At 45.1% G+C, this 24147-nt stretch overlaps 1 protein-coding gene and 1 long non-coding RNA gene across 52 annotated transcripts in view; one reads left to right on the forward strand and one right to left on the reverse strand.

The window, feature by feature from the left end:
• The window catches only part of SETD5 (SET domain containing 5), an 84453-nt gene extending 67643 nt beyond the window's left edge, over positions 1-16810 (reverse strand). For 14 of the 47 annotated variants that reach the window (XM_089306730.1, XM_070051209.2, XM_051831934.3 and 11 more), the window contains exon 1: positions 16231-16368. Coding sequence is in view for 6 of the 47 variants with exons in the window: in XM_070051190.2 (XP_069907291.2) it covers positions 16231-16716 (486 nt within the window). In the remaining 41 variants the exon portion in view is untranslated. Of the gene's footprint in view, positions 1-16230 lie in introns of all 47 variants that reach the window. The other 33 variants (XM_008249970.5, XM_089306714.1, XM_089306715.1 and 30 more) reach the window with 13 other exon arrangements.
• LOC103345511 (uncharacterized) lies at positions 15445-23856 on the forward strand. 5 transcript variants are annotated; one of them, XR_016215096.1, is made up of 2 exons: positions 15445-15788; positions 23562-23856. It is a non-coding gene; the product is annotated as an uncharacterized LOC103345511 (long non-coding RNA). The 5 variants fall into 5 exon arrangements; XR_016215098.1 differs by lacking the exon at positions 15445-15788 and adding an exon at positions 17485-17622; XR_016215097.1 differs by lacking the exon at positions 15445-15788 and adding an exon at positions 17610-18326.
• Positions 23857-24147: the final 291 nt, after the last annotated feature.

Raw genomic sequence — 24147 nt, forward strand, 5'->3', positions numbered from 1 at the left:
TTTAGATTGGCATTTTTGGGGGTTGCGGGGGTAATTTCAGTCCATTTTGTTCTTTCCTCTCATTTCCCTAGCTAAAATCTAAATTCGCTTTTAGCACACCTGAATCTCATTCTCAACCTCAAAGTATAAAAACAAACATGAATGAACAAGTGTTACAGCTTTATTTGAAGGCACTTAAAAGGTAGATAACCTTAAATTTCTAGAGTTTAAAAAACTCCCCTAACTCCAACTAGCATACATGGTACCATAAAGTTATTTCAAATAACACAAGTTCTAAAAAGGGACATTGAATCCTGAAAAGAATTTGCGTTTTATTAAAGCGCCCTTCTCTATTAAATTTTTAAATGTGATTTTATCTTTACAGTAAGCAAATTAGCACTGGCATGTTCATAAAGTAAAAAAGCGTCAAACAAATTCTGGCAAGATGCCAATTACTCCTTTGTTAACAAAGTGAGTTCTTTTCACACATTGGAGCCACAAAAATCAGGTGCCGCTTAAAGCATAGGAATATTACTTATGCTAAGTAAGCTGCAAATTAAGAGTTTAAAAAACTCATCAAATATGCAAGATAATAACTTTCAAAAGAAAATCTAACATCAATGGGTGCTTATTTTGTAGCAGCCACTATTTCTTTAATCACTTTTTACACATTAATTCATGTAATGCCCACAACAACTTTATAAGGAGGTACTATCCCTACTCCACCAAAGAATTAAACCCACCAAGTAACATGGCCAAGGCCAGAACAATAAACTGCAGAAAGAATCTGAACCCAGATCTATCCAGCTTCTGAACACATTCTCATTAACTATTACTTACCTATCTGACATACACTGGTTTAATGTTTCTAGTCTGTATCACAAATTAGAATGTGATACATTCCTGAAATATGGTGCCTTATAATTAGGAAAGACAAAACAGACTTAGTATTTAAAACCTAGCCCCTTAGGCCCGCACTGTGGCGCAGCAGGTTAAAGACCTGGCCTGAGGTGCTGGCATCACATATGGGGGGCCGGTTCTGGTCCTGGCTGCTCCTCTTCCGGTCTAGCTCTCTGCTGTGGCCTGGGAAAGCAGTGGAGGATGGCCCAAGTCCTTGGGCCCTTACACCCCCGTGGGAGACCCAGGAGAAGCTCCTGGCCCCTGGCTTCAAATCGGCGCAGCTCTAGCCGTTGCAGCCATCTGGGGAGTGAACCAGTGGATGGAAGACCTCTCTCTGCTCTGTCTCTACCTCTTTCTGTGACTCTTTAAAAAAAAACACCTAGCCCTTAATGGAAAATTTATAAAATCAATTAACTTAATTTTAAAAGACAAAAAGCAGATGACATCCTTTCTAAGTAACTGACTCAGGTCTAATCTAAGGGTGAACCGTTCAAGAAGTGCTACTGGAGGTGTGTGTTTGGTGAAGCAGCTGAGACACTCCTAGGGATGCCCACATCCTGCATCACAGTGCTTGGGTTTCAGCTCTCCATGACAAGTAACAGCACTATCTCAAATGTACCTGAATCTCCAGACAAACACAACGCTGTATTTCAAGAGATAATTTTGGAGCTGGTATTACAGTGCAGCAGGTTAACCTCCTCTTGGTACATCACCATCCCATACTGCGGTCCTGGCCATTCTGTGCTTCTGATCCTGCTTTCTGCTGATGTGCCCGGGACACAGCGGAAGATGGCCCAAGTGCTTGAATTCCTGCCACCTACATGGGACACTAGGATGGAGTTCGTGCTTTCTGCTTCAGCCTGGCCCAAATTTGGCTGTTGTAGGCATTCAGGGAGTGAATCAAGGATGCGAGATCTCTGTCTCTCCTGCCTTTCAAATAAATCTCAAAAAAAAAAAAAAAAAAAAAAAAGGTGGGGGGGACTGCGAAAAAGATAATTTGGGGGCAAGTACTGTGCATACTGGTAGGCTGCAGCAACAGCTCAGGTACTAGGGTTTCCACCATGTACGTAAGTGCCCCAGAACCAAGTACTGGCCTGGTCCTGGCTATTCCATTTATTTGGTAAGCAAACCAGTGGATGGGCCATTTCTCTACCTCAAACAAAAAGAGGGTTGGCACTGTGGAGTAATAGGTAAAGCTGCCACCTGCAGTGGCAGGATCCCATACGCACATCGGTTCGAGTCCCGGCTGCTCCACTTCCAATCCACTCTCTGCTATGGCCTGGGAAAGCAGGAGAAGATGGCCCAAGTCCTTGAGCCCCTGCACCCACGTGGGAGACTCAAAAGAAGCTCCTGGCTCTGGATCGGCACAGCTCTGACCCTTGTAGCCAATTGGGAAGTGAACCAGCAGATGGAAGACCTCTCTCTCTACCTCTTCTTCTCTATATAAACTCTGACTTTCAAATAAAATAAACAATTCTAACAAATAAAATAAACAATTCTAAAAAAAAAGAGAGAAACTGAATTTTTACTGGAGATGTTCTTTATCTAGAACTATTAACTCTAACAAAGTCTGGTTTCTAAAAATGAGCAGAGGCATCCATGTTCCTATTCCATGGAACATGGAATGCCAGGCATTGAAAAATTCAGGATGCAGTTTCAGTAAACTAACTTAAATGCTTCTTATATTAGAAACATTATGACCAAAGGGGGAGGGCATTTTGAACACTCATGATGAATTTTTCAAATCTTTTTTTTTTTTTTTAAAGATTTATTTGAGAGGCAGTTACAAACGGAGAGAGGGAAACAGAAGAGTTGTAGACAGAAAGGGACACCTTCCACCTGCTGGTTCACTCCCCAAATGGTCAGAACGGCTGGAGATGGGGCAGTGAACTAGGAGCTTCTTCTGGGTCTCCCAAGTGGATTAAGGGGCCCAAGCACCTCAGCCATCTTCCACTGCTTTCCGAGGCACATTAGCAAGGAGCTGGATCGAAGTAGATCCCCCCAGACTCGAACCAGCACGCATATGGAATGCGGCGCTCCCAGTGGAGGCTTAATCAACTACACCACAGCACCGCCTCTCAAGTCTTAACAGGGTGGAAGAGGATAGAAGTTAGATTCTTCCAACACCCAGTTTGTAAATTTTACTTAAAAATCATTTAAGAATTTCACATAATTATAAAAAAAGTAATTCCTAAATAATCTGAAAGTGCACTGAAACAAATCCACTTCATTGTATATCAAGCTGGTGGCCTAACTACACAGAACTAACCCAAGTGAACTCAAAACACTGTAATTTTTGGTCCATGTACTGCTTTTTTTTTTTTTAAAGCATTTATGGTTTTTTTTTTTTTTTTTTGACAGGTAGAGTGGACAGTGAGAGAGAGATACAGAGAGAAAGGTCTTCCTTTTTGCCGTTGGTTCACCCTCCAATGGCCGCCGCGGCCGGCACACCGCGCTGATCCGAAGCCAGGAGCCAGGTGCTTCTCCTGGTCTCCCATGGGGTGCAGGGCCCAAGCACTTGGGACATCCTCCACTGTACTCCTGGGCCATAGCAGAGAGCTGGCCTGGAAGAAGGGTAACCGGGACAGAATCCGGCGCCCCGACCGGGACTAGAACCCGGTGTGCCGGCGCCGCAAGGCAGAGGATTAGCCTAGTGAGCCGCGGCGCCAGCCATGTGGTCCATGTACTTCTAAAGGGATAAACACCAAGGCAAGAAGTAATGAAAACGCTAAACAAAAACTCACTTTCCAACAATCACACTGTTCTGTCTTCCTAAAACTGTGCTATGGTCCAAGACAAAGAAAAATTACATTGGTATTAGTCGAAAATGGGACTTGGAGGAAGAGGAAAAGGGGCAAAGATTAGACTCTGAAGTTGTAATGAATTTGAAATAAAAGTTACCAAGTCCCTACAACTGAGACTTTCACAGACTGTAAAAAACAAACATGTCAAAATCCTGAGTAAACAATACTACTACTTCACTGATTATGTTTGGAGGTTGCTAAGTTTCTAAAAACTCTGTACATAAGGCGGAAAACAACAGCACTTATCTTGCCTTTTATATTCCAACTGTATCTTACAAGAGCCAAAAACTGAGGAGGAATATTCCAGACAATAAATGAAATGATAAAATACCATGACTTCACAAGCAGAAAAAAAAGTAATTCTTCACCAGGACTTTTGAGTGTTTGAGAATTCCTGAAATCTTACAGATTCTTGCATAGGATATATGAAGTTTGCTCTTTTCCAACTACATTATCTGTGTAAGGCCAGATCTTCTTCATAGTCTTCAACCAAAACAAACTATCACAACAAATTAAATGCAGAAGCAGTTAAAAGAAAGCAGCTATCTTCTTTAACTCAGATACTAAAGAAATAGGTAAAACAGGGTATCTTAAAAATATAGATTATTTATTTCAAGGGCAGAGTGACAGAGAGATCTTCCTCAGCTAGTTAATTTCCCAAATGCCCACAATAGCTAGTGCTGAGCTAAGCCAAAGTCGGGGATCCAGAACTCCATCCTGGTGCCCACAAGGGAAGTAAGGACCCAAGAACTTGGACCATCATCCAATGCCTTCCCAGATCCATCAGAAAGAAGCCAGATCAAAAGCAGAGTAGCCAAGACTTCAAACGGGCACTCCGATACGGGATGTGAGCATCTTAAGAGGTGGCTTAGCATGATGCGTTACAATGCCCATCCCAAACAAAATTACTTTTTAAAGAAAACTTGAAATAGTTATTTTTCATAAACCATGTTATTTATGTTCACAGGTTTATCACTATTGTTTTAGAATTAATAACTAATTTTTCTTGGCTTTAACTGCTAATCATAAATCTTGATAGATATAATCCACACAAACAAAAGCTCTCTGGAGTGTTCAATTTTTTCAGACCATAAAGTTTGAGACTGGCTAATGTAGGCAGTGAATATCAACAGCTGCTTAAAATGGCACAGACAAGAAGACATTATCTAATTTTTTAAAAGACTTTTAAATTATTTGAGATGCAGAGAAGGGAAAAATGAGTTTCCACCTGCTATTTCACTTCATTCCCCCACATGGGTGGTAGGAACTCAATTGCTTGACCCATCAATACCACCTCTCAGGGTCCCATTAGCAGGAAGCTGGTGTCTGGAGATGTGGACGGCCCTGAAACTCAGGGACTCCGATATGGCACTTAGCTGTTTAATCACTAGGCCAAAGAACAGCGTCAGTTACCTAAACCTGGATGAAGGAGCACAGCACTAGTGCAGTCTGCCTAGCAGCTAACTTACATGGAATCTGGGGGAGGGTCGTCTCATGGTTCTGTCAGACTAAATGACAATTCAAGCTTCCAAATCCAGAGCAGGAACTCTGTAAAACATTTCTTCAATATCAACAGCACAGCACAAAAATAATGGAAAGAGAACCCATAAAAATTCAAACCTACCAATCAAGTGCAATGTATAGCCCTTGAGCAGTTGGAATATTTAAAATAGTTCAATGAAATCCAAAGTGAAGTCAATTTTTCCTACTCTATACGGAATTTCTCACAATAAAAAACCTGAAAAATTCAAATTTGCATTGCCCTACCAACAAAAAGGAAAAAAAATTTCTAAAAATTGCTCATTTAGCAGTGTGAGTTTAGTAAGATAAATCCTGACAGAAGATCCCACAAATCAGAAGAGCTCTATATAGAAAAACTGGGTTGCTAAGTAGTGACTAAAAGTTACACTATCTTCTATAGTTAGGGTGAGTATATAATTTATGGTCCAAACTGGGGCATTTTTTGAGAATGAAAGGGGCGCTATTACTAATTATGCCGGGCAGCAGGCATAAACCAGGAGTGTTCCAAGGAAACCAAGACTCTCCTATTGACCCTATATTTAAAAATTATAATTTTAAAAATTACTTTCACAAGATATTCAACTTAATCCTTTAGCCAACTATTTTCGATAGACGCACATGATGACTAGTACATGGAGTTAAGAAAAAATGACTTTTTATTCTTGGCTGGACCTAGTTCTGAGTATTTCATGAAGTAGGATAAATCTACTTCTCTTCCTGTTACTGCTCAGAGTACTGCAAACTTTCCAGCCATTTCTTTCCATACTAACTGTCTGATACAGTTTAAGAAGGTTACACCTACTCAGAGCTTCCCTTCTTTAAAAACACTCACCTTCCCACTGATTTCACACTCCCTAGCCAGACTCCTACTCAGTTCATGAACTGATACCTTGTTCCTTAGCAACACTTTAAAACGTTAATGGGTGGTGGGTCAGGTTAAGCAAGGAAGAGTGAAGTAAAACCACCTGAGTAAGGTGTCAGCCCAAGGTTTTAAACTAAGAGCCTGGAGTTGGCTTTATTACCTACTTGGTCTAGGCACAATAGCTACAGTATCTTCTGAACTCAAAGTATGTTGTTAGCACCATTTTCTCTATTTTGAGCAAACATCTGGTATAGTACTACTTATATAATATGTGACTACCTTTTAAATCTGTGAATATGTTATACCGCTCTTTTTTTAAATACTGGGTAAACTTCGTCAAAAGGTAGCCCCAACAGGAAATATTTAACAATTTGGTATGTAGACTTCCCAATTTTTACCCTTATCCTAAGGCACTGACATCATCATGTCAAGCCACCCTTACTTTGTTCTTTTAATAAGTTATAACAACAAAGTTCCACTTATAAAACTAAATTTGTCTATAAAGAACAAATGTATTTTAAAAGGATCTTTTAAATTTTAGACTCTTACATTTTCCCAACACATTTTTTAAAAGTTTTATTTATTTATTTGAGAGGTAGAGTCACAGAGAGAGGGATAGACAGAGAAAGGTCTTCCATCTGCTGGTTCACTCCCCAAATGGCCCCAACGGCAGGAGCTAAGCCGATCTGAAGCCAGGAGCCAGGAGCTTCTGCTGGGTCTCACACGCTGGTGCAGGGGCCCAAAGCACTTGGGGCATCTTCTACTACTTTCCCAGGCCACAGAGAGCTGGTTCGGAAGAGGAGCAGCCAGGACTAGAACCAGCATCCATATGGGATGCCGGTGCTGCAGGTGGAGGATTAACCTACAGTGCCACAGCACCAGCCCTTGTCTTTCTTTTCTAAGGCAATGCATCTACTATTTTTCAGGCTGTCAACATAAAGACATATTTACTTCTATGGCTATAGAAGCTGGCATCACAGAAATTCAGATAATAAAAATTTATTCATTTAATAATCTAAAGCTACATTCAGCATGTAATCAATCACACTGCTTCAAAAGTTTGGCTCTATGTTGTTTTAGGGTAAATGCTTGTCTTTAGAACTAAAGTAAAGCTTTTAAAAGATGTACCCGTTTGATTCTATCCTAAATGCTATTTTAATAAACATTTATTTTTTAAATAACCACATAACTTTCTATCCAGTTTCTCTTATAAAACAAACCAATTCTCAACAGCCCACATTAAATAAAGGATATTTAATTGCAGAGTCAGGCTAATTGCCAACAGGTCCTTCCAGGTTCTCCCTCCTAAGTAAAACCTTCCTTGGATACCAAGCATACCCAAACAGTTGATTTGGAGATCCTCCTCCTTTGTAGAAGCTATGAAAGCAAAAACTGTGTATGTTGTGGCATGCACAGAGGTTAGCAGTGGGAAATTTTCAACACAGGCCAAAGATAATAACAGGGCAAGAATTAAAAAAGAAAAAAACTCACAGAGAGGAACCAATAACAGAAAAAAAATCCCCTCACACACTACGATGAACAATAGGCGTGAATATAAAACAATGAGCTGCATCTGCGCATGCATCAAAACTTAGACGTCAACATTAAATATGCTAACATGAGAAACTGGAACATCTTAACCAGATTATAATAAGAACTATGAAATAATCGTCTTACTATATTCAGCAGGGCACACACCTTATTAGATTACTGGGTTTTATTTGAGTCTTCACATTTTAGAAGTGGAGAAGGAAAAATTTCAGCATCAGAAAGCAGTAAGAATAAAAAAGTAAAATTTCTTATTTGCTACAGTGGTATTGGATATAGAAGACTTGAAGAACATAAATTATGCAGTTTGAAGAAATAACTCTGAAGCATGAAAATTTTATATTTAAATAGCTTACTTCACCTTCATTAGATAAGGGGACAATTATTTTTAAGACTGGTTTCAGTCACAGATCTGAGTTACACAAACTAATAATTTCTAAGTCAAATTGCAAATATTATCTATAGAAGGGAATCTATCTTTAGTCCAGCTAAAATCTATAGTTGTATCTGGTAGTAATCATGACTGAACCACCAATGAAAATTAAGTATGCTTAAAATCTTCCTAAGGCTAAGAATATGAAACGGGTTATCAATAAGGCAGAAGACACTAAATTATAAAATCTGTAACACTAAATACTTTTAATAATAAGCCAAATTGGCTTTGTATTTAAGCACATAAAAACAAACTCACAACCTCACTCTAATAATAAAAACCACATTAGCCCATCCAATTTTCCCCCTTTGTCCTAGTTCTTTTTTGCTGGGAAGAGGCGTTGTGGGATAATAATAGCAGGAAATAAGGTGGAGCAGCTGTACAGGCAAGATGAAGATGAGGTACAGTGTTTTCATGTCACCTCCATTCTAGCCTACTGCTGGGAGGGGATCTTACTGAAAATCAGACGAGCTATTCAGAGCCTCAACAGCTACCAACACCTTTGGGATCAAGATGTCATCCCTACTCTCTTTTGCCAGAAACATTTTAGGGTCTGTAGCAAGAGTCAGATTAAAGAAGCAACAAAAGAGATTTCTAATTTTTTCTAATTATTTGGAAAGACACAAAGGATATTTACTGTAATCCTAGCAATGTGGGTTTTGAAAACTATTGGGTATGAACACTAGGGCTTGAACTAGATGGTTACTATTTTAGTCACACAAATCTATGAAAATAATCCACGTCAATGCATGTATTGAGAAGTAATGGCTATTGTAAATTTATGTAGCAATTTAAAATATAGGCCACTAAATTCCATGTCACTGCTACTGGAACTATACAGGCAGAAAAAAAAAACTTTTTAACTAACGACAACGATAATTACTCGAATTTCCTTTTTCAGGTCAAAATACTTTATCTTCTGTAATTGCCAAGATAAAAATAAAATGTTAAGTGGGTAACATATCTTTTCGCTACAAAAGGAAATGTAGAAACTTGGTCAGCTTTGCTTACTATTGCAGTATGTATTGAAGGCTGGGTCTTTTTCTGGTTGTCAGGTTAAAATTTCTCTTTGCTAGTCCACAAGCAAAAATCAGCATTCCAGTACATGTGGTCCGTCCTTCAAGCAACAGACGTGCTCCTGGAAAACCGGTTCAAACCAATTTTGCTTTCTGTTTTTTTAAAGAGCACTCTGGCCTTTGATAGTTATTACCCAGAATATACAGATTGTTTTTTAAAATTTTATTTATTTGAGAGGTAGAGTTTCATAGAGAGGGAGGGACAGAGAAAGGTCTTCTACCTGCTGGTTCACTCCCCAAATGGCCCCAACGGCAAGAGCTGAGCCAATCAGTACCCAGGAGCCTCTTCTGGGTCTCCCATGAAGATGCAGGGGCCCAAGCACCTGGGCCATCTTCCACTGCTTTCCCAGGCCAGTCACCCGGATTAGAAGAGGAGTAGCTGGGACACAAACCGGGGCCCACACGGGATGCTGGTGCCACAGGTCAAGGCTTACTTAGCCTACTATCCCTCAGCGCTCGCCCCACAAGCCAATTATTTCTAAAACCCCAATTCTCTTAAAATACAGTAAGAGTGGGACCAGCACTGTGGTGTATTGGTTAAGCCACTACCTGCAGTGCTGGCATCCCATATGGACACTCATTTGAATCCTGGTTGCTCCACTTCCCAATCCAGCTCTCTGCTTTGGTCTGGGAAAGCAGTGGAAGATGGCCCAAGTTCTTGGGACCCTGTAGGAGACTGGGAGGTAGCTCCTGGCTTCAGAACGGCCCAGCTCTGGCTGTTGCAGCCATCTGAGGAGTGGACCATCAGATGGAAGATCTCTCTCTCTCTAATTCTGCCTTTCAAATAAATAAATAAATCTTAAAAAAAAAAAAAAGTTTAAAAGAATCTCTCCAGAGTCTTATAAAATAGGACTGCTTTGCAGTCTAAGTAACTGCCATGTGTTCTATGAATGTATGAATGAATCTCTCTGTTTTAAAGAACTTGCATGGAATGTGCATGGTGGGGTGGATGTTTGGGACAGCAAGTAAAGCTGCCATCTGAGACACCTGCACGCCAAGTGGGATGCTGGTTCAAGTCCTAGTACTCTGCTTCGGATCCAGTTTCCTGCTAATGCATCCAGGGAGGCAGCAGGTGACAGCCCAAGTACTTGGCTCTGACACCCACATGGGAGACCTGGATGGAGCTCCTGGCTCTTAGGCATTTGGGGAGTAGCCCAGTGGATGGAAGCTCTCTCTCTGCCTTTCAAGTAGACAAAAAGAATTTTTTAATAAAAAAAAGAGTGGCATACATGTACTATTTACTTTTAAAATAATTAAAATATCATCAGGACACTTATCTTTTTAATATTTTAATGAAAACCTGAAAAAGGGACCAAAGTGTCGAGGTCAGCGCTGCGGTGTAGTAGCAAGTTAAGCCTCCACCGGTGATGCCAGCAGCCCATATGGTGTGGTCAGAGTCCTGTCTGCTCCGCTTCTGATCCACCTCCCTGCTAATGGCCTGGGGAAAGCAGTGGAAGATGGCCCAAGTGTCTGAGTCCCTGCTAGGCCAGCACTGGTCACCGTGGCCATCTGGGAATGAACCAACAGATGGAAGAACTCTTTCCCCACATAAAACTGACTTTCAGTCTTTAAAAAAAAAAAAGTTTTGAACTATTTCATGATTTTGGTTTAAAACGCCAGTTAACACACAGGTCTCTTCCAACTTTGTGATTCATGGTCTAATAATAAGCTGGATACAACTGCCCCATTTTTCAACAGACAGCAGAGCACAAATGTATCAAGCAAGTTGTGCCTGGGAAGCATCTCTTCTCCAGGAAGCAGGGATGTGGCCAATAATGAAGAGTTTTTCTTCAGCAAGCACTGCACATGATGGTAGCTCAACACATGACTGCTGGATGGTGCTTTCCATCTAACTGGAATAAAACTGGAGCTAACAACATGCAACTATTTCATAAAAGGAAACGAACTATTTTATATGTTTTGGCCTACTTCCAACCGGAATACACCTACTATGTACTGAAAAATGAGTTTTACTCAGAATGTTCTTGTCCATTCTTAATGAGAATTCAGTTGGCAGACGCTCCAGAACTGGTCTAGTAAAGAAGTTACATGTACTTAGAAGGGTGTAATGCATGGGATTTTTTTTTTTTAAACTTATACAAGGCTTCAAGTTCTTTATTTTTTCTCGAAGAAGAGAATAGGTCCCTACCAGATACTCTGGAATGTACCGAGCTTGGGGTTAACTGTATATGGTTGGCAGAAATTCAATGCTGGAATGGGAACTAAAAATGATTTCTTTAATTGTATGCCAAACTGAATAATCTCCCAGGGAAAAGAACCTCCTCCTTCTGCCCCTCCCCCAACCAACACTGCCTCCCTGCTGTGCAAAGAGCCCTTTGTCCTGCCCTGCACTTATCTAGCTGTTTGGCCATATTGACAGGCCTACTGGAGGCAGAATAAGGGAGTCAGTCTGACATAAGCAGCTGGCAATCTGAAACAAAAATCTTCCTCTTCTACTCAGACCAAATCCTGCTGCAGAGGTCTATGGCTCCTCCCATGCTTCCATCTATTTCTCATCCAGAATAGCAAGGAATTCAGATTTTTCTTTAGTTAGTTAGCAGAAATCAAAAACTTGATTCCCCAGATACACACCAAATCTGTATAAATTCCTATAGCCACTTCCCCTTTTTTTTGTTTTTGGGTGATTGACAACACAGGCCAAATGTATGCCCAGCTCTGGCTGCATTTAAAGAACTAACATGACTAGCGAAAAAGATTCTTTATTATTTCAATTTGCCATCAGAACTCTGGGAATCCTCTCACTACAAGGAAAACAGAAGAGAAAGCAGTACAATTGAAGCAACAGACATATACATAAGGCAACACTGGCCAATAACCTTAGTTATAAAGATACTAAGACATTATTCCAATATTCCAATAAGCAGAAAATTTATTTTCCCACATCAAAGATACTGAATGTGACCTAACATTAAATAAGATATTCCCTCAGGTATTCTGTAAACAAAATCAATAAGATGGAAAAACAGTGAGGCAGGATGAGATTACAAATTCCTTACTCACTGAGGACACATATAAAGTAGACACAGCTTCATTGTTCCTTTATCTCACAGTTCCCTTCAGGAAGCAGTAAGAGTCTGAGCACATTCAGTCAGAGTAAGAGAACTGTCTGAAGCGATGCTTCATGACACCCCCACCAAGTTCATGGGTATCCTTCACCTAACTGATAAGTGAATACACAACAAAATTATTATCTTAATATGTATAGACAAGTGAAGGAAGTTATATTTTCTTCTCTACCTTTCAGGAGCTTCCTTAAATCCAACCAGAAAAAAAACTGTAATATCAACTGAAAATGTCATTTAATCACATAGTTTGCATTTTTGGCAGTAAGAAATTATACCAATCCCTGTCCATTGTAGGTACAATACACTTATTTTCTAAGGAGCCCCTCTGGTTTCTAAATTTCAAATGACTAAATATTTTATCTCGCATTTTGCAGAGTCAAAGTTTTACATTTTAAACAATATACTTGTCAAAAAAAAAGTTAACAGCTGAAACAATTTTTATAAGTAAGATTCACTCTTCAAATTTCAAATTAAACTCACACATTATCAGAATTCAACAAAAGGTCACAAGAAATATTATTCTACTTCCCATCCAGTAACCACTGACTGTAGGTCTAATGTTTCGCAGGTGATTTTAATATAATGAGGTAAAACAAAAAAGGTATCTGCACTTTGCACTGTATTATTTTTGAACTCACAGGCAAAAATGCAATAGTCACTTTCCCTGAAAAACCAAAGTTAACTTCAGAAAACATAAAATCTCCGGGCACAAGACAATATCAAAAGATGTAAAAAAGAATTTCAACTATTCTGGCTAGACTTCCATGAAAGGGGCCTGTATGACCCTTCACAAAAACGATTACATGAAAACCAACAGGTTCCCAAAAAACCAGGACATGAAAGTGAAAAAGTAATTATTTTATAAGGTAATTTTTATATCATATAATAATTTAAACTAGAAAATCATCTTCCTTAGATTGTATCAAACAGCCAGTAGAAGTGAAATCTTAACCCAACACTGTGCCTTAAATGTGACTGTACTAAGAATCAGAGCCACCTAAAATATTATGTATTGAAAGTTCTGTTTCACTGAGGTCTACTTTAAACACAAGGAAACCAACATGAGCCACAGTTGTGAACTGTTTTTGGTTCCTTGCCATAAATGCCAGTCTTGACACAAACTATAGATGTATGTGGGATTTAAGTAAATTTATACAAAATTGGACAAATCAAAACTCTGAGTGAAATAAAGGACACGAAAGTCTCAAGGGGAAAATAGAACTCACTGGGTATGTTAAGTGTTGTATGTAACTGGTGGTATATTTGGGTGGTGGTCACCTCTATACTCTACACACCTCTGCTTAATCTCAGCTGTTGTTGGGGAGGGGAGACCACAAAAGGGTGTTCACACACTGTATCAGCACACTAAACTAGAGTTTTACCATTTCTGCATATTGCTTTTTTTCCCCTGTATTTCCCACAGATCACAGCCAAAGATACAGCCTTGTGATGTCTGAAGACTATATCCAATATGCATATAATAAATCAAACTTTACAGGGCAAACTCCAAAGAAAATACCTAACCTGGAGAAATCAGTTTATGAATACAGAAATTAAGAGACAAATATATATATTTGGAGGTCCCTTCAAATATGGCAGGTCATTGTAGAGCTTTGGATTCCAAGTTTAGTAAAATGTCTGGCAAAGCATCTACTCAGTGAGTAAATACGGCCTAATCAGTGGGAGGAAAGACACACAACAACAACAAATCAAAACTGATTCAACGATTAAAGATATGAAGGGAAACAAGTCAGTTGCAGGAAAAAATATAAACAGTTCTGGTTCTCAGGCAGGTCCATAAATTCTATTTCAATTTTAAATGGATTCGGAAATCAGAACTCCAGTGGAACTACTAAGAAGCAGAAACCCCCGATAAAAAAGAAAATTCTACCAAAACAAGACCCAAATCAAACAAAAACGAGCTTTAACTATGACCCAGTTCCCAGACACTGGTACCCGTAACTGGGTAGAAGGTTAGGAACTGCTAATTCTCACCTCCCCACCACAACAGGCAGAGCAGCCCAGCAGGGAAAATTCCCAGGAAACCAAGGTTTCTTCGAGTCCTGAAGCAGCCATCGTGCAAGTGCAGCTCCCTGCAGCCAACAGCATTAATGGACGCTGCACTGCTGTCCTTCCCTGGAGACAGCAGCCAGCACTACTCAAGCTTCTCACGTAGCAACCAGAGCTCCAGAGCCAGCAGCTGCTGCTGCCTTGTATACTCACCCCAGTGATCCAACACAGGAACCACCTTCTGCATACCCCACCCCCACTCCATACACACTTTTTTTTTGGAACCAGGGCTCCATACTAGAAGGGCTGAAATTACCCTTTTTAGAAATAAAACAATCCTAACCCTACCTTTTTAAACTAAGGTTTTCTATAAAGAAAAATCAACGTTTCTCAAAATTACAAATATTCATTTAATTAAACCAACAAATTAAGATTAAGCTTCAACGTTCAGAAGGCCAATTTTCCAAGCACTCTACAAATTTAAATTTGCAGACAAGACAGAGCCTTGTGCCATGTCCTACCAAAGGACAAAATTCATTTTTCCACACATAATGACAACCTGAGTAAACCTTAAAGACTCTAATCCCATTATGGGACAGAATTTTTGGCTTCAGAAAAGAACTAATGACCCTCCTGAGAAAACTGGAAGAAATCCAAAAACAATTTTTTTTTTCCTGTGCCCTCCAAGAGGCCCAGAAACCTCTGATTACGTGAGTAACCTCTGCTGTAGCCCTAGCTCAGATTCCACACATCTAAAATTACCGCTCATAACTCCCCTCTCAGTGACCTAAAAACATCAATAATATGAAATTCACCACTGAAAATACTTTTTCCCCTCCACACAGGGAGTACACAGTCTCTTGAGAAGCTGAGAACACTCAAATCGGCTGATTTTCCTTAATCAAAAGCAGAGCTATGCAACACCTGACTAACAAAGAAATGAAAATATGACCTTGGTCACCAACGTGCCATCTAAACACAACCTGCTCAAGTCGAGAAGAAAATCGGCAGGGACCCGGGGGAACCTTCCCAGTACTCTGAGCATGGGGGACCACCGGAGAGACGAACCCAGGGAGACACAAAGCCGAGTGGAAGCCAGAACTCCGGCCGAGAAACGAGTTGCTGGTGAACACACTGCACAAGTAACATGAGAAAGCAGAAAATGCAGGTCACACACGCACCCCGACCGCACCGGCAGGGCCGGCCGCAGCGCCAGGGCGCCCCCGAGGAGGACCGCCCCCGGCCGAGCGAGCGGCGAGGGGCACGGGCGCCGCAGGCGGACCGGCGCTCGCGAGGGGCTTTCCCAGCACGCAAACTTTCCCTCGCACGCGACGCACCAGGGCCGCGGGCTCGCTCCCTGCCCCCTCTCCGCGCCGGCCCGGCCCGGCCCGCACGCACACGCACAGGCTTCGGGAAGGGGTCGCCCCTCGGCCTCGCCAGCCGCCCTCCACGCCCAAGGCGGGCAACGCGACGCGACCTGGCTCCACTCCAGGCTCGAACCCTACACACTCCACGGGGGCGAGCTCCCGGCTCCCGCGCCGGCGGCCGCGGGGAGCCCAAGAATGCGAGGTGGGGGTGGCGGCGGGGTGGGGGCCCGGGCAGCCATCTGAGCTGCGAGCCCGGGCGCGAGGGCGAAGGCGCCCGGGCAGACGAGCCGGGGGCGCGGGCGGGGGTCGGGAAAGTACGCCTGTGTGTCGGGGCGCGGGGCCGCCCGCGGCCTAGGCGCCGGCCGAGGTCAGCGTGGAGTAGCCAGTGCTCGGGAAAGGGGGTGAGAGGCGTGGGGGGAGGGGAGCGCCCCGCCAGGGCAGCGGGGTCGGCGGGACTCCAGAGGGGGCCTCTCCGGCCGGCGGGCAGCGGGGCTACGTGTGCGGGGGCGGCGGGGAGCCGGAAGGGGCAGCATCCTCCTGCAGGGAGCCGGGCCAGGCCAGGCCCCGCGTCCCGGCGGAGGAGGTGACCCTTCCCTCCCCGGGGCCCGGTGGGAGGGTCGGCCTCTCTCCTGTCGGACCCTTACCTTGTCCCAGGCGCTGCCGGGGCCTGGGCCCGGGCTGCGGCGCACGGCACTCCCGGGAGGCAGTAGGATCGAGCTAGGCCCGACGCGGCGCCACGGCGTTTCCTGGCCGGGAAGGGCCCGTACCCGTGAGGTGGGGGTGGGGGGCAAAAAGGCGGAGCGAGCCGAAGGCGGGGAGGGGGAAGGGCCAGGGAGGGAGGGGGCCGGCACTACTGTGTTGGCGGACTGGCGGGACTGGGCTGCGTGAGTCTCAGCGCAGGCGGGCGGCGGCCGCCCCTCCCCCGGCGACGGCGGCGGCAGCGGCGGCGGCGGCGGCGGCGGTAGCGGCGGCGGCGGCAGCGGCGGCGGCGGCGGCAGCTCACTCAGCCCGCTGCCCGAGCGGAAACGCCACTGACCGCACGGGGATTCCCGGCGCCGGCGCCAGGGGCACCCGGGACACGCCCCCTCCTGCCGTGCCATTGGCCTCTCGGCCCGCCGCCCGGCGCTCATTGGCCAGCTCGCCGCCAATCAGCGGGAGCCGCCGGGGCCGCCTAGAGAAGAGGCTGTGCTCTGGGGCTCCGGTTCCTCAGAGAGCTTCGGCTAGGTAGGGGAGCGGAACTCTGGTGGGAGGGCGGCCAGGCGAGCCGGGGGCTTGGGTGGTTAAGGTGCACCGGCTGGTGGCTGGGAGTCGCCTTCCCTCGCGGGACGTCGGGAGTGTAGCGTTTGTTAGGCCGAAAAAGGGAACGGGGCGGTCGGGCGCGGGCCAGGCGGAGGCCCGCCTTGCGGCAGCCGGAGGGGGAGGGCGAAGAGAGGCGGAAAAGGCTCGACTCCGGACGGAGCCATTGCTCCCGCACAGGGAGGAGCGCTTCCGGCTCGCCTCTGGCCCCTGATTGGCCGCCGCTCCTCCCGCCGTGTGTGAAAACACAAATGGCGGCTGTTGGTTGGAGCGCGGCGCCTGTCAGTCAGGGCCTCTGGAGTGCGCAGCCGCCGGGCGGCTCTCGCGGTGCCCCCTGGGTGGGGCGGGGAGGTCGGCGGTGGGGAGAGCGGGACGTGCGGGCGCGGTCGGCCTCCGGCGCGGGGGAGGGGAGGGTCAGCGAGCGTGGCTCCCGCGCCGGCGTCCTCCCGCCCTGGCCGCCTTCGGGGGAGTCGGTTTACCCGCCGCCCGCGCGGCCCCCGCGCCTGATTGGCTGCTGAGGCCCGAGTGCGCGGGGCCGGCGCGCGGGCCGGCGGGGGCGGGGGCGGCCGCGGGTTCGGCCCTCCCGAGGGCCCAGCGCCGCAGTGTCTGGCCCCTCGCCTCTGCGCAACGTGGCAGGAAGCGCGCGCTGGAGGCGGGGGCGGGCGGCCGGCCGGGCTCCGCCCCGCGCGCCCGCCGCCTGGAGGCCGGGGCGAGCCCGAGCTGCTCCGGGGGCGCCGGAGGTGTGGGCGCGGGGCCGGGGCGGGGGGCGCGCCGTCCGCGAGTGGCCGTCGGGCGCGAGCTGCAGTGGAGGAGGCGGGGAGATGGCCGCACCCAGCTCGGCGCGGGGAGGGGATGCCGCAGTACCTTTATGGGAGTTCTCTGCTGCCTCCTGTCTTCCAAGGCCCGCCCAGGGCCCAGAAGAATCCCTCCCCTCTCCTGCGGTCTCGTCATCGCCTCCATGTCTAGTCGCTTCTGGTTTATGGGCGGGATTGTGTGCCACGGCTTCAGGGCGAACGTGGGCCTGGGCGTTGTCCTGCTAAGAAACTGAGCAGGTGTAGGGTTGGACGGGCGGGCCCAATTTCTGTAGCTTCCCACGGACCGGCGTTGGTGTCGGGAGGTGCAGCCTGGGCGGTCGCCCGCGGTTAATTTCATGCAGTGAGACTGCAGGTTATGACTGAAGATGATCTTGATGTTTTTCCTGGAAGTGGAGGGGAGGTAGCGTTGTCCCTTGATCACCTGAGTCTAGCGCTGACCCCGTTTCAGACGCTGGCTGCGCCACCAGCGGATCGCATTGTCAGATCTTAATTGTGAAATTGTAGCCTTGGCTTGGCAACCCGCGCTCCCCCTCCCTCCACCTTTGATCCCATTCCCATGTGCCGTGCTTGCTGCTCGTCCAGCCTGAGACTTAGTGCTGGCTTTCTTCTCCCCGACGTCGGGTAGCCTGGTGAGTCATGGGACCGGACAGATGGGCCCCACCCTCAGATGCAGCCTGCCTGGTGCACTCGGGTGACTGTTTCCTTGGGTTTGGGCTTACCGTCTCCGCCCGGAGCCCGCCCCAGGCTTCCTCCGCCCGATGACCTTGACTGCATTCTGGTGAATGTGTGGAGCACGGAGTTGCACATCCTCTTCCCCACTGGGATTCTTCGGGCCATCCTGTATTGCTGTTAGCCGGCGTTCTGTGTGTTCGCCTCCAGTCGTGAGGTGGGAGTCACTGCTGCTGTGTCCTGGTCGGGGTGCCGGAGGCCCCTCGGGAGGCTGGCCTCAACTTTGTACCGGCTTCGAGGTTTGTTGGCGTTTCCCCATCCGAACTCCCAGGACTGGTGGCTGACAGGGATCGGGCATTGCCAGCAGGGTGTCTCCTTCAGGAGTGCTACTCCTCCTTTTCCTCACCTTTCCAGACTTGAGAGTCGGGCTCTGTCCCCCTGCGTTCTTGGATTCTATAATCCGTTCTGTGAGCAAGGCTCCCTCATTTAAAGGTCTAGCACTGCTTTCTCTTGATCCTCACCAGCTTGTTTGCTTATCTGGGGTGGGGAACCTTTTTTCTGCCAAGGGCCATTTGGCAATTTATAACATCATTCATGGGCCATACAAAATTATCAACTTAAAAATTAACCTGCTATAGATTTATTGAACTTAGAATCCTGCCTGCTGTTGCCTTGGCAAGGCCAAACCAAATTGGATGTTCCCACCCTTGACTTAAATCTTGGCATTATTCAGTTGGTGGCTGATGCTAGTGCAGATGCATTTTAACTGTTCTGAGCTTCTTGAGACACAGTTCATGGACTCCTACGCTCCTAGGACATTGCTTGATGTCTAGCCAGTCCTCAGTAAAGTGGAGTGAGCAACATACATGTGGATGTCTTTATAAGGTCTGGTGTTTTATGGGTCTCTAGCAGCTCTTTGTGTGCTTGCTAACGCTCTGGTTAGTACTGTCCAGTAGAACATTCTGCACTGATGCAAATAGTCTGTCGCTGCTGTCCTACTATAGCAGCCACTAATTATGTGGTGTTCTCAAGCTCTGGGAATATGACTGGTGTTTTAAAGTGCTAAATTATTAATTTTATTTCAGTTATCACTCTGGACGGTGTAAATAGCCATAACTTAACATTGTGGTTACAGAATTTGGACATAGTGATAATTTTTCTTCATACCATGGGGTAACCCATTTAAATTTTTTCTTTTAACTTTTATTTTGCCTGTTTGTATACTAAGCTTTAATTGGCTGGAATCTAAATACAACAGGCCATTCTTAATGATGAAACTTGTTTGGACAACAGTGTGTTGAGAAAAATGTTGATTAGTTTGGGTTTCAAGCAGATTTAAAGAGGTGAGATTTCATTAGGCTATGATGAGAGGTGCATAATCAAAAGTCACGGAAGCTTAATTAGGAATAGTCATTCAGTAATAGAATAACGTCAGAATATCTGATGTTAATTCAGCCCTAAATTCAAGCCCTGTGAATATTTAATTTTGGAAAAAACTTCAAAGGAGCCCTAAAACATTTTGAATGACAGATTCCCACAAAGTAAGTTTAATTCTGAAGAAGTACAAATATTGGTGTATTTTAATACCAAATGCTTCTTAAGTATTTTTGTAGCATTTATAAATTTGAATTAGACATTGTTAAATTTTATTTACTTGAGAAGCAGAGAGGAGCACACAAGAACTTCCATTTGCTGGTTTACTCCCGAGATGCCTGCTGTGGGTGGAGCCAGGAACTTTTAGTCTGCCGTGAGAGTGACAGGAGCATGGTTACTTAAGTTACTTAAGCCAGTGCCTTTACATTAGGAGGCTGGAGACAAGAGCCAAAGCCAGGAAGTGGGACATGGACATCTAACCACTAAGCTCAACACACACCCCTCAAATATTTATTCATTTGCATGGCAGAGGGAGAGTGCCACAGAGAGCTTCCATCCTCTGGTTCACTCCCCAAATGTATGCAACAGCCAGGGCTGGACCAGAGCTCTGTCCTGGTCTCCCATGTGGGTGGAAGTGCAGCTTCCTCACCATGATAGTAGGAACCTGGATCTGAAGTGTGATGCCCTCTGATACTGCAATTTAACATCTTTGAAAACTAGCCTAACGTGCTTTACCACAATGCCCATGCCTTCAACTGTGTGTGTGTTTTTTTTTTTATAAGACTTTTAAAAGTCTGATGGGAAAGACACCCCAAGGACAGTATTCTTCAGAGCTTCGGTGTTCAGAGAGAGCTCTCAGACAGTTGCCTTTCTGTGTAGTGCAGGTTCTCAGTCCCACATCCAGAGACGATAAATTCACAGTGTGTGTGTGGCATCCCCAGGGGCAAGCGCTAGCATTCTGCATCTTTTCAAGTGCTGTGTCTGTACTGCAGAGTAGCTGCAGTGAGGTGCTAGGCCTGTTTTCCTGACAGAAATGGTTACAACTTCATAGAAACTATGCTTTTTTGGCCCTCAGTTTTTCACCAACTGAAATATTTTCATTTTTCCAAAAACAGGCAGTGGGAAAACATTGAAAAGCAAGGATTTTGTTTAATTCTTTTTTGAGACTCTCTTTTTAAAAACTTTTTAAAAATACTTTAAAAAATGCTTTTAAATTGCTTTTTTGAACAAGAAAAATTTGTGTGATAGTATGAATCTAAGTTACACTCCTTAAGGACATGGTGATTTAATTCTTTGGGTCTAGGCACAGCTGGGAGTTTAATAAATGTTGCTTTTGTGAAATTGGTTTGTGAATAGTCATTTAAACCCACAAAACATAGAAGGAAGGTTCAGCTCATGGAGGAACTTGGAGTCATACTTAAGTCGCCTGATATTCTATTCATAGATGAAACTCGGGCCTCATGGTCTCGAGGAGCATGCAGCTTTTTCTTGGGTTTCCTGTTCTAACCATCACTGTAATCTTCTGTGCTTGACTTCCTTGAGCTTTTTTGTCTTAAATAAACCAGCTACCTCTGTTTGTGAACTCCTGCATACTGTTTCTTAGAGGACAGAAATTCATTATATTAAACGTTTGTACTTGAATGAACAAGTTAGGATGCTTTAAAAAAATCTATACATTTGAAAAGTCAGAGTTACACCAAGAGCGTAGGAGAGGCAGAGAGAGAGAGGTCTCCCGTCTGCTGGTTCACTCCCCAGTTGGCCGCAAGGGCTGGAGCTGCACCAGTCAGAAGCCAGAAGCTTTTTCCAGGTCTCTGATGTGGGTGCATGGGCACAAGGACTTGCACTGTCTTCTACTGCTTTCCTAGGCCATAGGAGAGCTGGATTGGAAGTGGAGGAACCGGGACTCGAACTGTTGTACATAGGGATGTCAGTATTGCAGGCAGCAGCTTTACCCACTAACCCACAGTGCTGGCCCTGACTCTTGTTAAGTTACCAATCCAGGAGTGTGGTACTTGACTGTGCAGGTTGAGAATTCTTGATTTTGTGGGTTACCTAATGGCATGCTAGTTTAGGGGACAGGCTTCTGCTGAAAAGCTACAGCTGTCTCCCTTTCTTGATGGAGTGGTAAGAAGCGATTACTAGCTGTGAGCAGGTATGAAATCAACATTTAGGGTTTTTTTGTTTTTTGTTTTTGACACCAGGAAATTCTTCCTGCTTTTATCGAGTATATCTTTATGGTGACTGGAGATACTATTTCTGCCTGTTTCTCACCTTTTTAGTTCATTCCACACAGGTTTGTCTTGATACTTTAGATATTTGGTTTGTCTGCTTAAAAAAGTTTTAAGATTTGTTTTTCCTACTGAAAACAGGAAGACGTCTTTAAATCATGTACAGAATTAGTTGCTTTATCATCTCATTACATCCACCTCTTGTGTGTGGGTTCTGGTCAACTCAGTCAAGAGTTTTCATAGCCTCTCTTCTTTGCTGACCTTTGATTAAAATCTCATTGCAGAGTAAGGAATTACTTACTCTAACAAATGATAGGAACATTCTAGTATATGATAATATGCAAACATTATTTGGTAACAGGTAGGTTAGAAATAATATTTGCTGAATGTCTGTATAATAAATAATGTGCTACTTTAAAAAAATATTTCAGAAGCAGACATTTACATCTATTGGTTCACTCCCCCAAGATTCCTCCAACAGCCAGAGCTGGGCTAGGCTGAAGCTACGAACTCTATTCTGGTTTCAAATGTGGGTGGCCATCATTCATCTGCTGGCTTCCCAGGTGCACTGGGGAGCTGGCTTGAAGCTGAGCAGCCCAGACTCAAACCAGCACTCTGATACTGGGTAACTGCTTAACTAGCTGTGCCCACTTTACACAGTGCAAAACTGAAGCTCAGTGAAATCAAGCAACCTTCTCATGGGTGCACCAACAAATTGAAGGCCAGGTGTTGGAACTTGGGTCTGACAGTTGGTCTTTTTTTGAGGCAGGGGCAGAGGTGCTTTCCATTCACTGGTTCACACCCCAAATGGCCACAGGAGCCAGGAGCTTCGAGGTATCCCAAGTGGGTGCTGGGGCCCAGGCACTTCAGCCAAGTTCTGCTGCTTTCCCAGACACTAGCAGGGAACTGGATTGAAAGTGGGGGCCAGCACCACGGCTCACTAGGCTAATCTCCGCCTGGGGTGCCGGCACACCGGGTTCTAGTCCTGGTCGGGGCACCAGATTCTGTCCCGGTTGCCCCTCTTCCAGGCCAGCTCTCTGCTGTGGCCCAGGAGTGCAGTGGAGGATGGCCCAAGTGCTTGGGCCCTGCACCCCATGGGAGACCAGGAGAAGCACCTGGCTCCTGGCTTCGGATCAGCGCGGTGTGCCGGCCGCAGCGGCCACTGGAGGGTGAACCAACGATAAAAGGAAGACCTTTCTGTCTGTCTCTCTCACTGTCCACTCTGCCTGTCAAAAAATAAATAAATAAAATGAAGAAAGTGGGGCAGCTGGGCCTCCATCTAGTGCCTGTATGGGATGCTGGTGCTGCAGGTGCGGGCCCCGCCCGTTGGGTCTGACTGACGTGTAGTATCCGTCTCTGATTGCATGCACACAGCTGCTGGATACAGAAGTGTGGAAGCTGGGGACCAGTGAGCACGCAGAGGCCACACGAAATGAGGTGGCCTGATAGCACTCAGAAACCACGCAGCTAAGCAGAAGCATCTCAAGAAAGCCTTTGATGGCCTCACCCGTACAACCCTGGGTTCCCCATTTGACTTGTCACAGCTGTAATTAAGGTAGTAATTGTGCAATTCTTTTTTGTTCCCTATTTTAGGTTACTTGAGTGGGACGACACTTGACTGGCTGTGTCTTTGTTGCCTAAGCACAAGGTGGTCTTCGAGGTCAAGACTTTCCATAATACCAAGATATTTGCCTTTTATCATTTATTCCTAAAAAGTGTGCACTGAGGCTACAAACTGTAATCATGTTAATGAATAGTACTATGAACTGTACAAGTTATTTTAAAATCCTGTAGTTTTCCTTCTCAAACATAAGTACTTCTGCAGTGTTTTATGTATTTTCTCCCAAATTTCCAAATATTATTAAAGTTTTAGTATTTGGGAACCTTACTCTAAAATAAGTTTGTTTTTATTATTTAAGAATGGATCAGGGACTTCAGTAAAATCAACTTGTTAAACCACCATTCACATCATGTTTTTAAAACACTGGAAAGCAAGATTGACTTGGGGAGGGAAAGAACTGATAAAAGTGAAAGGTGACTTAGATGATACTAAACTTACCTCCCTGTGTCTTACAAAGCAGGGTCACTGCTGTTGTGCAGTCATTAGGAAACCTTGTTGGAAAGGCACTGGATGTATAAAATGTGACTCCTTGAAAGAAAACAGTACAGCTTTTCAGGC

This window comes from Oryctolagus cuniculus, chromosome 10 (assembly GCF_051225735.1).
Source record: "Oryctolagus cuniculus isolate XC-2025 breed Fujian yellow rabbit chromosome 10, ASM5122573v1, whole genome shotgun sequence".
Lineage (NCBI taxonomy): Eukaryota > Metazoa > Chordata > Mammalia > Lagomorpha > Leporidae > Oryctolagus > Oryctolagus cuniculus.